Genomic DNA, 17,974 nt, shown 5'->3' with positions numbered 1-17,974 from the left:
TTATCTGAGCATAAGCTTTCGTGAGCTACAGCTCACTTCATCGGATGCATACTGTGGAAAGTATAGAAGATCTTTTTATACACACAAAGCATGAAAAAATGGGTGTTTACCACTACAAAAGGTTTTCTCTCCCCCCACCCCACTCTCCTGCTGGTAATAGCTTATCTAAAGTGATCACTCTCCTTACAATGTGTATGATGATCAAGTTGGGCCATTTCCAGCACAAATCCAGGGTTTAACAAGAACGTCGGGGGGGGGGCGGGGGAGGAAGGTGGTAGGAAAAAACAAGGGGAAATAGGTTACCTTGCATAATGACTTAGCCACTCCCAGTCTCTATTCAAGCCTAAATTAATTGTATCCAATTTGCAAATGAATTCCAATTCAACAGTCTCTCGCTGGAGTCTGGTTTTGAAGTTTTCTTGTTGTAATATCACAACTTTCATGTCTGTAATCGCGTGACTAGAGAGATTGAAGTGTTCTCCGACTGGTTTATGAATGTTATAATTCTTGACATCTGATTTGTGTCCATTTATTCTTTTACGTAGAGACTGTCCAGTTTGACCAATGTACATGGCAGAGGGGCATTGCTGGCACATGATGGCATATATCACACGGCTCTGAATTCTGTTTTGTTGATATTTTCTAACATGTCCTGCTCTGTCAGCTTCCTTACTCTTACATTTATTGTTTTGTCTTTCCATAAAATGTGTAATATCTTCTTCAGCCATCTGTGGAGATTACCCATCAATCTGTTTGTGTTAGCCGTTGTCTCTGCTCTGTATAATAGTGAGCTCAGTACAGTCACATAGTTTAGTTTGATGTAAAAGACCTCTTTTGCTTTGCTTTTCCTAATCTTGTATGAATATTTTCACAGTCCCCTTCAAATGTCATCATACTCCCCAGGTAGCTGAACTCTTCTACCTGTTTCAGAGTAACAGCCGTGTTAGTCTGTATTCGCAAAAAGAAAAGGAGGACTTGTGGCACCTTAGAGACTAACCAATTTATTAGAGCATAAGCTTTCGTGAGCTACAGCTCACTTCCTCAGATGCATATCGTGGAAACTGCAGCAGGCTTTATATATACACAGAGAATATGAAACAATACCTATTCCCACCCCACTGTCCTGCTGGTAATAGCTTATCTAAAGTGATTTCCAGCACAAATCCAGGTTTTCTCACCCTCCACCCCCCCACACAAATTCACTCTCCTGCTGGTGATAGCCCATCCAAAGTGACAACTCTTTACACAATGTGCATGACAATCAAGCTGGGCTATTTCCTGCATAAATCCAGGTTCTCACATCCCCCCCACCCCCATACACACACAAACTCACTCTCCTGCTGGTAATAGCTCATCCAAACTGACCACTCTTCAAGTTAAAATCCAAGTTAAACCAGAACATCTGGGGGGGGGGGGGGGGGTAGGAAAAAACAAGAGGAAACAGGCTACCTTGCATAATGACTTAGCCACTCCAAGTCTCTATTTAAGCCTAAATTAATAGTATCCAATTTGCAAATGAATTCCAATTCAGCAGTTTCTCGCTGGAGTCTGGATTTGAAGTTTTTTTGTTTTAAGATAGCGACCTTCATGTCTGTGATCGCGTGACCAGAGAGATTGAAGTGTTCTCCGACTGGTTTATGAATGTTATAATTCTTGACATCTGATTTGTGTCCATTTATTCTTTTACGTAGAGACTGTCCAGTTTGACCAATGTACATGGCAGAGGGGCATTGCTGGCACATGATGGCATATATCACATTGGTGGATGTGCAGGTGAACGAGCCTCTGATAGTGTGGCTGATGTTATTAGGCCCTGTGATGGTGTCCCCTGAATAGATATGTGGGCACAGTTGGCAACGGGCTTTGTTGCAAGGATAAGTTCCTGGGTTAGTGGTTCTGTTGTGTGGTATGTGGTTGTTGGTGAGTATTTGCTTCAGGTTGCGGGGCTGTCTGTAGGCAAGGACTGGCCTGTCTCCCAAGATTTGTGAGAGTGTTGGGTCATCCTTTAGGATAGGTTGTAGATCCTTAATAATGCGTTGGAGGGGTTTTAGTTGGGGGCTGAAGGTGACGGCTAGTGGCGTTCTGTTATTTTCTTTGTTAGGCCTGTCCTGTAGTAGGTAACTTCTGGGAACTCTTCTGGCTCTATCAATCTGTTTCTTTACTTCTGCAGGTGGGTATTGTAGTTGTAAGAAAGCTTGACAGAGATCTTGTAGGTGTTTGTCTCTGTCTGAGGGGTTGGAGCAAATGCGGTTGTATCGCAGAGCTTGGCTGTAGACGATGGATCGTGTGGTGTGGTCAGGGTGAAAGCTGGAGGCATGCAGGTAGGAATAGCGGTCAGTAGGTTTCCGGTATAGGGTGGTGTTTATGTGACCATTGTTTATTAGCACTGTAGTGTCCAGGAAGTGGATCTCTTGTGTGGACTGGACCAGGCTGAGGTTGGTGGTGGGATGGAAATTGTTGAAATCATGGTGGAATTCCTCAAGGGCTTCTTTTCCATGGGTCCAGATGATGAAGATGTCATCAATATAGCGCAAGTAGAGTAGGGGCTTTAGGGGACGAGAGCTGAGGAAGTGTTGTTCTAAATCAGCCATAAAAATGTTGGCATACTGTGGGGCCATGCGGGTACCCATAGCAGTGCCGCTGATCTGAAGGTATACATTGTCCCCAAATGTGAAGTAGTTATGGGTAAGGACAAAGTCACAAAGTTCAGCCACCAGGTTAGCCGTGACATTATCGGGGATAGTGTTCTTGACGGCTTCCATCTTTGTGTGGAATGTTGGTGTAGAGGGCTTCTACATCCATAGTGGCCAGGATGGTGTTATCAGGAAGATCACCGATGGATTGTAGTTTCCTCAGGAAGTCAATGGTGTCTCGAAGGTAGCTGGGAGTGCTGGTAGCGTAGGGCCTGAGGAGGGAGTCTACATAGCCAGACAATCCTGCTGTCAGGGTGCCAATGCCTGAGATGATGGGGCGCCCAGGATTTCCAGGTTTATGGATCTTGGGTAGTAGATAGAATATCCCAGGTCGGGGTTCCAGGGGTGTGTCTGTGCGGATTTGATCTTGTGCTTTTTCAGGAAGTTTCTTGAGCAAATGCTGTAGTTGCTTTTGGTAACTCTCAGTGGGATCAGAGGGTAATGGCTTGTAGAAACTCGTGTTGGAGAGCTGCCGAGCAGCCTCTTGTTCATATTCCGACCTATTCATGACGACAACAGCACCTCCTTTGTCAGCCTTTTTGATTATGATGTCAGAGTTGTTTCTGAGGCTGTGGATGGCATTGCGTTCCGCATGGCTGAGGTTATGGGGCAAGTGATGCTGCTTTTCCACAATTTCAGCCCGTGCACGTCGGCGGAAGCACTCTATGTAGAAGTCCAGTCTGCTGTTTCGACCTTCACAGGGCCTAATAACATCAGCCACACTATCAGAGGCTCGTTCACCTGCACATCCACCAATGTGATATATGCCATCATGTGCCAGCAATGCCCCTCTGCCATGTACATTGGTCAAACTGGACAGTCTCTACGTAAAAGAATAAATGGACACAAATCAGATGTCAAGAATTATAACATTCATAAACCAGTCGGAGAACACTTCAATCTCTCTGGTCACGCGATCACAGACATGAAGGTCGCTATCTTAAAACAAAAAAAACTTCAAATCCAGACTCCAGCGAGAAACTGCTGAATTGGAATTCATTTGCAAATTGGATACTATTAATTTAGGCTTAAATAGAGACTTGGAGTGGCTAAGTCATTATGCAAGGTAGCCTGTTTCCTCTTGTTTTTTCCTAACCCCCCCCCCCCCAGATGTTCTGGTTTAACTTGGATTTTAACTTGAAGAGTGGTCAGTTTGGATGAGCTATTACCAGCAGGAGAGTGAGTTTGTGTGTGTATGGGGGTGGGGGGGATGTGAGAACCTGGATTTATGCAGGAAATAGCCCAGCTTGATTGTCATGCACATTGTGTAAAGAGTTGTCACTTTGGATGGGCTATCACCAGCAGGAGAGTGAATTTGTGTGGGGGGGTGGAGGGTGAGAAAACCTGGATTTGTGCTGGAAATCACTTTAGATAAGCTATTACCAGCAGGACAGTGGGGTGGGAATAGGTATTGTTTCATATTCTCTGTGTATATATAAAGCCTGCTGCAGTTTCCACGATATGCATCTGAGGAAGTGAGCTGTAGCTCATGAAAGCTTATGCTCTAATAAATTGGTTAGTCTCTAAGGTGCCACAAGTCCTCCTTTTCTTCTACCTGTGTGATTTCTTTTCCATCCACATACATCTTTGCATCTGTTGTCCAGTTTCTGACCTTTATAACTTTTTACTTTCAATCCAATTTTTGCTGCTTCCAGTTGTACATCTGATGTAAGGGGGATCATTCAGTTCCACATCATACTAGTAAAACAATGTCATCAGCAGAGTCAAAGTCATGTAATTTATCTCCGCTAACCTATTTTACACCATCCATAGTGCCTTTTGTTGTCCTCTTCGTCACCCAGTCAGGTGCTAATTCAAAGAGGATTGTTAAATAACACAGATCCTTGTCCAACTCCAGTCACAATATCACAATAGTCACCCAGGCCTATATGCGACCTCACTGCACATCTGCTTCCATCATACAAACTCCCTTATTATGTTGATCAGCTTAGTATCCCATAGCTTCTAGTAATATTCCACAAATGGCATCATTGTCAAAAAAGGGTGTTCTCATTCAGTGCATGAACTGGAGAGGTACTGCAATCAGTATTGGCTACCATTCTGCTGAATAGCATGAAGAAGGCAGTGGAGGGTCACCTTTAAAAAATATGTCATTTATCTACCATCCCTGTACATTTTAAAAATAATTCTTTCTGAATATTCCACTCTGTGGTAACAAGAGTTTGTCCCCTTAAAAAAAAATGAATTTGCCCAGGTAGAGATGTTGTGCTATCTGATAAAAACCTCAAACCTGCCAAATTTGTCCGCTGTGTACGGTCAGAGAATTAAATTATGAGAAAAGAAAATGTGAAATGTTTGGGGCTGTGCGTCACATGCTGACCTTTTTCATTTAAGTATCTGTTAAATTGGTAAGAGTTTCTAGAAATGGAAAATACAAACCAACCCAATTTAAAAAAAAACAAAACCCTGGCATTGTCTGATTACAGTGATGTACCATCTGTACTGGGGCAGGAGCTAATCTAGACACCTATACCTGAATACTGAATAATTTAATATTTGTGCGGTGTTGTGAGGCTATAGAGGCCAATCAGCAATGCACTTAGTACGTAGGGAGAAATAGTTTCAAAAACACCTAAATGATTAGGAGCTTAAGTTCTATTTTCAAAAGTTCCTACCTCCCACTGAAAATCAATAGGACTTAGGTTCTTAAGTGACCTATGTGCTTTTGAAAAATATACTCATGATTTCCTTACTTTATTGGGTCTACAAAGTGGTATAGAAGAGTTACATATTCATAGATGTATTTTATATTTTAGTTATCTATAACTAGACTTGGAAGGATTAGATTTTTATCAGTAAATGTCAGTAAACATTGATTTCACTGTACATACACAAACCCACAACAAATATTTACATTGATGGTAATCAAAATGTAAAGATAGGCAAAGTATGAAAAATGTTGCTTGAGAACTTATTAGAGCCAAAATCCAATTGTTTAGATTTTTGAATTAGACTTGTTACAAATGGATTAGGGAATGAATAGTAATAATGGGTCTGATTTGTTGATTTAAGGATATTTACTTTGTATATTTTGACATGTGATGTTGACCATTTGTATTTTAACAGTTTATAACACTTAATAGTTTGAATCTATTTGCCATTAAATAACTGTCTGACTGCCACCACCCATAAGTTTCCACAACTGTGAAAGTTTAATGCATAAAAATAAGAAAAAATGCTTAAAAATAAACATCAGTATTATCCATCTAAATTATAAAAGACAGGGTTGGCAGAATTCATTTATTTGTTTATAACATGTCTAGATAAACAGAAAACTAACTATTATAAGACAGACTATATTTTCTTCAGTTTTATTCACAGTAAGTCTTTGATTTCCAGGTTTAACAATCTGCGGACACAACTGTCTCCTGACTGCTGAATGGATGTCTGCCAGTAAAATAGTGTGTCGAGTGGGACAAGCTAAAAATGATAAGGGGGACATTATTGTCACTACAAAATCCGGTGGCAGAGGAACTTCAACTGTTTCCTTCAAACTCCTGAAACCCGAGAAAATAGGTATTTTGCCTCATTCAAACTTACAATTATTTTTGCTAAATAATAAAAAATTGACTAGATGTTTTGGGTTTTGTAAATAACATTTATTTGTAAAATTTAACCCACTGGTAGTTGTTCCTTAGTCACTCTTTACTTGTTTAGTACTTGCAAAATATATACTAACAATACACATTTTGGGTTGAAATCTGACTTTTAGGTATACTTATACATTGGTCATTGAAAGCACCTGTTTTTCTGAAAGTGAAAACTTTTTGATTTCCTTCACACACTCCTACCCTTTACAATTGATATTAATGCTTGCAAAAAAGATAGTCCCAGTTCTTTAATGGGCTGTTAAGCCTAATGAATCAGTAAAAGACACAAAAGGAATGTGTGGACAGTACACCTATAGCTCCTTCTGACTGTTAATCCTTTTAAAAAAGGAGTTGAATGTTGGACGCTGTTATAATTAAGCAACATTAGCAACTAATACTCAGTAAGACACACAAAAAAGACCTTTCTGGGGATATTTCTAGTGTGTTGTTTAATAATTAAGAAAGTTGTCAAGTAGTCTAACCCCAAATTTCATCTACAATCCTGTCAAAAATGTCCTTTGGATTCTAGATTTTTTTTATTCAATCTAGCTCATTGAGAAATTAGGACAGGCACTGTTTATATAAGAGTCTACACAAAAGCAACAGTTTAGGTTCTTGTTTTCTATGGTTCCGATGGCAGTTAAATAACACATACTTTCCCCAGAGCTGTTCTAATGTTTTACAATCTAAATGTTAATATATCAAACTTTATTAGAAACTCGTGGGAAGGGGAAGTCTTGGGGGAGGAAGAAATCTGTGGTTTGCCAAACAGCAAAAGACTGAGGGCCAGATTCTCTGCTGCGTCCAGCTTCAGCTGGGTGCATCAGAGAAGGGAGCTGATTCTCTGCCGAGTGCAGGTTGGAGCAGCCCTGCCTTGCCTTCCTTTCCCTGAACCATGACCTTGACATGCTCCCTGTGCTTGAGCTATTGGGAGGAAGCCAGTTCTCTCTGCTCTACGCTCATTGAGGACTGCCACATACTGGGGAACTTGCTAGCTAAGGGACTTGTGGCCAGAGTTGACTTTTGTTCTGGCTGAGTGGTGAAAAAGGAGGAATCTTCCCCAAAATCTATGAAAAGAGAGACTGCCACATTAACTGCTGGTGTCTCTGGCAGGTGACAGGGTTGGAGGTGATGAGTAAAAGACTTTGAAAAGTGCTATTTTATTATTGCCTGTTAACTTGTCTGCGTTGGTATTTTGTATCTTAAACAGAACAGTGCAGTCTGTGAGATGTAAGATGTGATGCCCTGCCATTGATACCTTTCCAGCTACTCTAAGCAAATAGTTTAGCATAATTGTATCCAGGTTGTTTTGCTCTGTATCTTCCAAAATATTACATAGGCACGCATTTTATATTTTTCAGGCTTTTTCAAATTAATTCAGTATGGCCGAAGTTGATGGTGCTGGACAGCCTTTGTTGTTTTAAGGATATGTGCTTTGTTTTCTCTAGGTATCTTGGATCAGTCTGCTGTCTGGGTTGATGAAATGAACTATTATGACACGCGCACTGACAGGAACAAAGGGATTCCCCCCTTGTCTCTACGTCCAGCTAATCCGCTTGGTATTGAGATAGACAAGTGAGTACCAAATGCCTTTAATCCACTTTCTTAGTGGTTTTTTCTATACATCATTATATGAATTCCAGAAAAGTTTAACAGCTTAGAGGGTGGGGAAAGACAAGAAAATTCAATTAGCTGATGGCACAATATCTAGTATTCAGTGGTGTTTGGTAATCCTAATTTTTGTCTGTATTACTGGGTGATTGATAAGAACGTCAGATAATCTGAGGGCCTAGTTCATTGAACCTTGTGATGTTTACAGTTTTGGGATTGGCAAATAATTTAGGGTCTGAGGGTTTATACATTGCAGTTATAGAACTCTGTGTTGTGCTTGAGTTCTGTGGGGCTTTTAAGCACGTTTAGATAGATATCTCTTGCTTGTATTGCAATGTGAAATATGTTTTATGTATCCATCAACTAGTTTACTTTTACTGAAACATTAATATTGGTTTCTAACCACAAACCCCTTGGCTTTTGTTCACAAATACTGTAGACTTTATAAAATTGCTCTGTAATAAACTTACTCCCTTATTATAAATCTATCATAGGACTTTGAAGGGACACTACCAGTGCCCAAAACATAAACAAACCTAAAATAGCATTTAGAAATAAAGTTCCTCGGAAGTAAGATATCAGCCCCTTCAAAAACAAAGGCTGTTTAAAATTAGACTATTTTACTATGGGATCCATTCTGTCTGGAGTGCATGATTTGTTTGTTATCTCTCTGTCCAGTTCTTCAGAGTAGCAAAGGAGATGAACTATTTCAGTATCTTCTCCTTCGCACAAGAATGGGGCAGCATGATGCACACTTGTGAATCAAGAAAGCTGAAAGTTCTAATTTTTGACGTCTCTCAGATTTGACAGTGTATCTTTTTAAATGGTTATCATGACTATGTATGCATTTGGGATTTAATTAGGATATTGTCCCTTTATTCTTGCCATGATGGATAAAATCTTCTGTTAAATAATTATCATCATTCAAGTTTGAATATCTTCATTTCCACAATTATTTCTGTAAAATACTTGAATTCTTACTACCCTAAATCCTGGCAATTACGGTTCTCTCAGAGTCTGAATCCTGTTCCTAGTAAAATATTGAGAGAGTAATCATGACATGTCTAGAAAATCCAAATCTATTACATTGTCTGCTTTCCATTCATCTGTCAGTTTTGTAACTGTATCCAAACAAATGTTTGTCTGGCAAGATCTAGTCTTCATAAACCAGTGCTGCTTATTGCTCATGACTTGGTTATTTTTAAGATTGGCTTTATTTTGATAAACCCTCGGATACAGTCTTAGAACCTTACTGTCAAAATGAATTCAGATCAGCTTGGCTATGATTACTGTCACACGGATTGACAACTGCCTGAAGGGAGTGTAAACAAAGGATGTAATTTAACAAATGTTAAATTGAAAGAGGAGTCTAGAAGGGTACAGATGAGTTTAGTATTGGATCCAGTCTTACTTAATATCTTCTTTAATTGTGTAGTAGTAGTAGTAGGTAGCATGTTATAAAATGTACAGTTACTAGTGTGCAGGGAGTGGTACAAAAATAATAGGATCTAAAAGATCTGGGCAGAAAATAACGAGGTGAATTCTTTTAGAAAAATACAAGGTACGTCTGGGAAATTATAATCCCAAAAACAGATATGTAATGGGGAGGAGGAATCTGGGAAGTAATAATGCTGGTAAAGACTTATCTTTAGGTGTGACAGAATTCAAAACAAATTTGTAGTGAGACATCTGAGCAAAAAGGACCAATATAGTTTTGGGCTCCAAGTGTTGAGATATTCCATGACACAGCAGTGAGGTAATAACCATGACAGTAACTGGAATATTCTGTGGTTAATATTGAGCACCTCTTACTAGAAAGTTTTTATGTATTTATTTATTTATTTATTTATTTGTACAAACTGGAGGATATTCAAAGGACAACAGAAATGTTTGTGACGTTGAAAAGATTGGTTTGTAAGGATATTTTGAAAGCTATATAGTTATAGCTTAGCTAACCATTGATTAAGTGGGGACACAAGTCTGCAAATACGGGAAGTGCATAACCATCTAGGGAGGAGAGGTGGCACAATTAGGATTAATGCAATGAAATTAAGAAAGGGAAATCTTAGACCAACTAGCTATAAGCATAAAACTTTCTAATGATAAACTTTACTAGGCTTTGGAATCTTAGTGAAAGTGGTGTGAGCTGCCCCATTGCTTGGAATATTTAAAACTGGACTAGGAGTAAGCCTAGTACAATAAAGAACAATCCTGCATTAACAGAAAGATGAACTAGGTGACACAACATCTTTGACTCACTTAAATTATTTAAACACCCACACAAGTTAGGATGCATTTCTCAGATTTAATTTCAAGCTTTAGGAATGTACCATGGGTGTGCAGCACTGGTCTGACTTTGTGGAATTTACATGCTCTGTGGGCAGCTTGGCTTGCTGCCTGATAGAGGTGGCGGGAAATGTCAGCATACTAGCCTGGCTAATAATGGTAGACAATAGAAGCATTTAAAGAGGACTAGCTGTGGAGGAAAAGGGGTGAAAAAGAGAGAGAAAATGGGAGGTGGCCGGGTAACAGGAGATGAAGAGGGACCAGAAAGCACGAGGACTAGAGTGAAGACACAGGGGAAAAAAGGATCAGGCCAGAATAGCATGTGAGACAGAAAAGCTGGTTCAATGATGTGAAATGACTAAATCACCTGCCCTGTGTGTTTAAAAAAACAGGCATTATGCTTTCTTCTTCTTAAACAAAAAGTTGCCTTATGTGGTTTTCTAAATATTATTTGTGGGACCCTGTCCAATGCAAATGCATTTTGAAATGAATCATGCTTTGTGAATCATACAGATTGGTATTTTCAAGATGGCTCCAAATATTTTACTCAGGTTTTAATGATAAAACATCTCAAGCCCTAGGAATGGCTTTTTAGCTTTAAAAAAAACCCAATGTTTAACCATCTGTACGAATGGGGAAAACGTATTTGATTTTGTGTATATCATAGAATCATAGAATATCAGGGTTGGAAGGGACCCCAGAAGGTCATCTAGTCCAACCCCCTGCTCAAAGCAGGACCAATTCCCAGTTAAATCATCCCAGCCAGGGCTTTGTCAAGCCTGACCTTAAAAACCTCTAAGGAAGGAGATTCTACCACCTCCCTAGGTAACGCATTCCAGTGTTTCACCACCCTCTTAGTGAAAAAGTTTTTCCTAATATCCAATCTAAACCTCCCCCACTGCAACTTGAGACCATTACTCCTCGTTCTGTCATCTGCTACCATTGAGAACAGTCTAGAGCCATCCTCTTTGGAACCCCCTTTCAGGTATATAATCAGCAGATAAGAAAAAGTGGAATTTAATAACCCATAACAATTCCCAAATTATTTCTATTTATGTGAAAAGGGCCTTTGAATAATGAATTACTTGATAATAGTGGTGGGAATGCCTTCTGAAGCCAGATGAGTCTGCTGTCAGTGATTTCAATAAGTCACTTTTTTTTTTACAGCAGTAGTGTACATACAAGAAATGTACATATAAGTAGGAGTTTCATGTTGTCTTCATGACCAGTCTGTCTGAATGTGAAAAAGAAAGTGAGAGTTGTTGCTGCTTTTGCTTGAGTCAGGATTTAATAAATATTTTATGGGTGTACCCAGCATGCAAGCTGTCATCTTTCAACCCGCAAGTTTAATAATTGGTATTTATTGGCAGTCTTTGACTGTTAAGTCCTTCATATTTTTAAAGTCGTAACTGCTGTTTTTGTACACATGGTCCCTTAGTAGTTATAAAAATGCAACTAAGTGCCTAAAAAAAATTAAGTTCATTTTGCAAGGAGACCAGGACTTGGTGATAAAAAGTTACAGTCATGACTTTATTATGCTGATGCAATATTTACAAACAAATATACATTCCTAAGACGATTTCTTCTCTGCTGTTGTCAGGTCTTTTTTTTTTTTTTATAACTTCAAACATAAAAGCAGGTTCAAACTAGAAGAGGCTTTGTTACCCAGCTTTGGAACTCAAGTGCATGCTAGTGTGTTTTCTTCACCAGGCTTTGTTGTTTGTTGAAAATATTGAGTCTGCTTGTTGAATTCTAGCTTTGTAGTGTAGCCAGCACCTTGTAAAGGTAAAGCAAGAATTCAACAGAAATTGAGTTAAGTGTCTTCTACTTTTATTTGGTGGCTTGAAATTCGAAGTAGATCTGATTTTTTTCCAAGGTGTGTTGCTGGCTATGATATTATGGAAATGCAGCCAGAAACCCAGCAGAAGAAGTAGTACCAAGTAGTGGCCTAGAGCTGGAAAACAGGGAAAAGTAACATATTAATAAAAAGGGGTGGTGGTGAAGTATGTTTGATTTTTACCATTTAGAATATTTTTACAAGAACAGATTGGGGTTAATGATTTAATGCCTAGAATTTTAAAACAGAAAAAGAAAAGAATTTACAATATCTATTTCATGATAAGTGGGAGAAATGTTAATGAAATTCAGACCTACAGACAACTTGTTTTGAATGATTACTTGCTCTATCAATAGATATACCTAGTCCAAACAGCTGAACAAGGTAGTGTGTACTACAGTTTTTTCTATGTAACCTTTGCCAGACCATGAAAATGAATGCAATTGCAAAGCAACAACTGCAATCATACCTAACTGTATCTAGTATGGTTAGAAATTCTCTTGGAGTAATGTTTGTTGTTTTGCATGCTGCATGGGTCGTCACTGTGGATCAGTCTCGTACATGAAAGCAAATGTTGACATGCTAAGTACATTCCACATTAGCTCTGTATCCACCCACTCAGTACAGATGCTTGCATCTTCCCACGGCCAGCTTCTGAAACATTTCAGACGGGAAGATGTAACAGACTGATCTTACACTGCCACCTAATGGAATATGTCAGTTTTCTATTGTGATATGAGAGAAGGCTGTTTCAGTGGATAAATTCATCCTTGAACACGGCTAATTGAAATTTACAGCAGCAGATATGCAATGGAAGTTTAAATTTTTCTGCTGTCCCTTTTGCAAGCTGCCGCATTCAGTTATACAGATTATGAGATCTGCAGATGAAAAGCGCTATATAAGTGGCCATGTATTATTATGCTGTACAAATATTGTAACATATTAGTTATAGCTTATGATATTGAGCCATCAGTTTTAGCAACTTACTTTTCTTACAGTCTTTCACTGAGTCTCTCTTACAGCATTCTCCTATGATTAGAAGCTGTTCTGACATTTCAATATCTTGTCTGTGCTGTGACCAGCCCTGTGTCACATTTTGCCAGAGTGAGTCATGGCCTCTCTCCTGTTATTGCAGAGGTCCTTGTTAACACTTTGGATTTGTCCTGTTTAGTCTACTCCAGTGTCCTTTTTGCTGGTCTCTCTGCATGCACGATTAACAGAGTACAGCTGGTACAAAATCCTGCTTCTAGGAGTCTGACTGTTACCAGACAGAGCAAGTTCATACAGTAACTCTAGTTTTGGCTTGTTTATGCTGGTTGACATTCAGAATCTGTGTTTATTTTAAGTTGCTCCTCTTGACCTATGAAGTCCTCTGGAATCTAGTTCAAGTTACCTTTTAGTGACTGTATCCAGATTTTGGGCCTGATTTTAGTCTCTAAATGGGTTTATATTGTTACGTACGCTGAAAAATCTACGACTGGATAGCTAATACTTTGTAAAAAATATCTTTAAAATAAACCCCCTAAATATGAGAGAGAAGCATTAAGTTGTGCAAATAGACTAGCTATGTTCATTAGTACGCATTGCCACCTATTGTTCTACTTACTTGTTGTGTCTTTAAGTTAGAATGTAATCTCTTTGAGGCAGTGCCTGTTACTTGTTATATTTACAGAGAGCCTAGTCTGATCTTGATTGACCTCTGTGGTTATTATAAATAATAATAGTCTGTGTGTCTGTGCATGCACAAACTTGGTAACAGAATTTGCGAGAAGAGTTTGTATGTGCCTAGGTACATGAAATTAGAATAAAATTAGGTGGACATTGTTCTTGCAGGTTTCAGAGTAACAGCCGTGTTAGTCTGTATTTGCAAAAAGAAAAGGAGTACTTGTGGTTAGTCTCTAAGGTGCCACAAGAACTCCTTTTTATTGTTCTCGCAGTATGCAGTAACATTGGGATTACTTGGCAGATGTGGCATAAATGATGTTAACTGTATTAGACATATTTTCAATTTTGAATGCATGAATATACATTTTAACAGGGAGCAAGGACCTGTACCGCACTATGAGAAGTTAGGAGCATGCTTTCAGCACACTTGAGGGAAGTGGGGTCTAGATGATGACTCAAATCTCAGTCTAACTTTTGTTTTAGTTAAGATATAAACTGTATAAAGTTGTAATGCTTTTATTTTTAAAACCCTTCAACCCAAGCAGTCCAAGCACTGCAGTAAAAAAGACTATTTTCAAAAGGTAACAAGGCTGTAATACCAAATTAGGTGTTTCAGTAGGAGTAAAGAGCCTTGATAGCAAAATCTTTACCTTCATTGAAGGACTTTGATATCAATCAAGGGGGAGAAAATCCAAAAGTTGCGGGTCATCAAAGAAGATTGACCCGCCTCCCCTCTTTTTCTATTATGACAAAGTCCAACAGGCCCAATCCTAGTGATCTCCTCTACAATGGTGTGTGGATGTTAATTACGTCATTACAGCTGCCCAATGACCAAAGCATTTAAAGTTATTTCTCATACTCTCTCTCTATTTAGATTTAATGGTAAATTAGATGCATAATGGTGTTTGACACCTTGATATGGTCCCAACATGATCTCACTTTATGTTCCTTTGTGATGTGCCCCACACAATGTGCTGCTGTCATCACCGCTACTTTCCTCACTTAAGAAAGAAAGGAATATCCCGTTCCCAGTAGTGGTAGCTCTTGTTGCCTGGCCAGGGTGTTTTGAGGTAGTAAGCAAGTCCTTAAAAACCAGTTTGTCAATGGAATGGAATGAAAACATACACGATATGTGTGCAGAGACAGTTTCTTTGGATACTTCTACCCAGACCTTGCTCTTTGATTCTCCTGAGTTCTATTTGGATTGTCAGTTTTTCTATCATAGCATGTCATGAAGACGGGAATGTTACTAATTCTCACTTCTTCACTAATCTACAAACTTGGTAGTTCTTACAAAAACAGCCAGTGATATTACTCCATTTCCCCAAAAAAGTTTTGTTAGACTTTACTATGGCACTCTGCTCATTACAAAGATATAAAATATTTTGTAAAACATGCTACTACGATGTATTAAACTCTGCTTCATAATATTAGTGGACAAAGTACTCCATGATGTATTCTTATTTTAATAGTATATATAAACTTACTCTATAAATTGCAAAATTTGTTAATCTACTATGCATCTCCCATTAATTTCTGTGGTTCTATTATATGTAGTGTCTATGTTTTATCCATATTTGTGTGGTGTTGTCTTTGTATGTATCTAATTTATAATCCAAAATAAGTAAATAAACATTTCAAACAAAAAATCTTCTAGAATTTTTCAATGTGGCCAAATGTCACACTAAAATAAACTAAAAGACAACTAACTTTTAGAGTTTTTTCAGGCTCTTTGTCTATTGAGTGTACAAACCAATTTGCGGGACTTGGTTTTTTTTTGTTTTTTTTTTAAGCCTGAACAGACTAACTGGAGGGAGTACAGTACATTGAAATAAAGGCTAAGGGTTATATTAGCAGTATTTATGTTTGTTTGGTTTTGTGTATGATATAAAGGGAGATGTCAGTAATATTTTGCAGTAATAAGTATTGTCTCTGAAAGGTGTTTTTTGGTTCATTTTTAGTCAGATGTCTGTCTCCGATACACTCTCAGAAGGTATATCCTACTTTGATGCGCATGAATAAATCCTGTTTTCCCTGTGTGCTGTTAAATGTATGCATTAAGAGATGATACAGTACTTGAATGTCTAGTTTGACTCTCTTTCTTGGCCATTGAAAGATGAATCTTTAGCTAGATTGTTTATTGTTTGACCACAAGGGCTGAGATTGTACGTTTATGTATTTTGTGAGCACTATATTGTATTATAGTGATCCTATACATTTTGTTGGTTAAGAGGCACTCAGTGATCATCCCACTGTAAAAATTCTTATCCTAAAGTGTCCTTCCTGTTTGAAGACGTATAACACTGGGCTACTGTCAAGTACACCTGAACATCAGCATTTCCCAGGCAGTACAGTTAGCATCCACAAAATCCATAATCATATCAGTACTGTAATGCGTCTCACTGCATGCGCATAAGGATTTTTGTATTCCACATAATTCTTTCACCAAAGGTAGAGAAAACTAATTTGGACCATGTTGTATGCAATCTCTACTTCTCGCACTTCCCCCCCCTTCTTTCCACTTCTCATGTTCTCTCTCTCCCACACCCCATCACTTTAATAATAATGAATAATTTAGACAATCCTAGTTGTGTTAATTCAGTAGAGTAAAAAAATGTGTGCCAAAGGGTGGTGTCCTTTGCAACTCCTGGTGCTAATAATCTTCAGGATGTAAGGTATGGTGGAACAAAGATAACGTTTCTTTGCAATTCTCAACTTTTTTTAAAATACCTATCTTGGATTCACTAGTTCATTATAATCTGTATTTTGCTTTTCAGCATACTTTTAAAATAAATGTGTTAGAACAGTTCATCCTGGAAGCACGTTTTGTAGTCCTCTTTCCTCTTTGAAATATGCTTACCAATAGTTTGTTTTTAAAATATCTTTCTCATTGTAATGTTTATTTCCAGTGAAATGGCTGTTGATACATATTTAATATCCTCTCCAACAGCCTGCTGTATATTCAGTGTCTTCTTCATTTTCCTTTTGATCTTGCCAGTTTAATTTTAAGTGCAAGGTCCTGCAAGTGTGCTTTTTATTTGTACTGTGTGTTTCACGGATTAACAGCAGTTTGTCTAGTTCATATGCTTCAGAGAAGATTTTATTTCAAGTCTGTGTCTGCATTTATTACTTCATTTTTGGACAAGAGTTTTTAAATTTTTTTGGCAGAGTTTTGAATTATTTTCTGATGATTGGCTGCAGCTGTGAGTAGAGAACTGCGAGTGATGAGTGTCTCAGGTGATTTTTTTGATTTGGGAATTTTTGACAAATTGTGAACATGTTTATGAATGGGAGAAAAATGGGTTTGATTTTAAAGTTATTTGATTTTAGAATAAATGATCTAAATATGCACTGAGCAGGGGGAAAGAGATGAGTTGCAATAGTTACTTGGCTACTGTAGCACTAACGCTGTTGTGGAGCCATTTTGCTACTGCTTAATTGGCTGCCTACAGAGAGTATTCCATCACCCTGCACCAATCTCCTTTACTTGGGTGGACATAGAGTCCAGGATTTACCTCTTAATAGATTAAACCAACATGAAAGATAGTCAGTGTTCACGATTTTTCATACGAATGTGGGAATTGTAATATCAGGTCTGTGGTCTTTCTAGGACAATACTGTATACTATATTTAACAGTGGCCAGTATCAGATGCTTCAAAGGAAGGTTAACCTCCCTCCCTAAAAACTAAACAAACAAAAAGCTCCTCAAATGAAATAACCTGAACATAAGGGAAGTTTCCTTCTAACCTTCTACATTCTGTATTTTTAAAAAATAAATTGTGCATGGGACAACACATCCATGAATTCAGATTATTTTTATCCTACCAATCAGATGTATTGAAACTTTTTTCCCATTGGTTCATAACTTTGTGAGTCTGTGTTCCGTTTAGGCTGAAACTTGTTAACACAAAGTCTGGCCCTGTTTTGTAAATGAAAATAAATGAATTGAAATGTTTTGTATACAGATAAGATCATGTAAATGGAGCACTTCTAACAAATGTGGATGGAATGGGAAGATTTTTTATGAAATTCAAAAGACATTATTTTACACATACAATGGGAAATCTACCCACCACCCACATTTAAAATATGTTAGATTCTGGTGCAAACTTTAAGTCTAGACATTCACTTTTGGGGGTTAAAAAGATCAGTGTAATTTCACAACTTTCACCATTTTGAATGCTACCCAGTTTAGTCTTATGGTGCTTATTATCCGTTGAAGGTTTTAACCTTATGTATGAATTTTCCATACTTTTGTGGGTATAGGCAA

General features: G+C 38.2%; 1 protein-coding gene across 4 annotated transcripts in view; it reads left to right on the top strand.

Moving 5' to 3' along the window:
• Window positions 1-17,974, top strand: part of EXOC2 (exocyst complex component 2) — a 188,565-nt gene that overhangs the window by 23,465 nt on the left and 147,126 nt on the right. For all 4 annotated transcript variants that reach the window (XR_012157344.1, XM_073332187.1, XM_073332186.1 and 1 more), the window contains exons 3-4: window positions 6,054-6,230; window positions 7,753-7,879. Coding sequence is in view for 3 of the 4 variants with exons in the window: in XM_073332187.1 (XP_073188288.1) it covers window positions 6,054-6,230; window positions 7,753-7,879 (304 nt within the window). In the remaining variant the exon portion in view is untranslated. The remainder of the gene's footprint in view (window positions 1-6,053; window positions 6,231-7,752; window positions 7,880-17,974) is intronic.

The sequence above is a fragment of the Lepidochelys kempii genome, chromosome 2, assembly GCF_965140265.1.
Source record: "Lepidochelys kempii isolate rLepKem1 chromosome 2, rLepKem1.hap2, whole genome shotgun sequence".
In the NCBI taxonomy this organism is placed as follows: domain Eukaryota; kingdom Metazoa; phylum Chordata; order Testudines; family Cheloniidae; genus Lepidochelys; species Lepidochelys kempii.
Note: the sequence above shows the minus strand (reverse complement) of the source record. Positions and strands in the feature narration are given on the sequence as shown.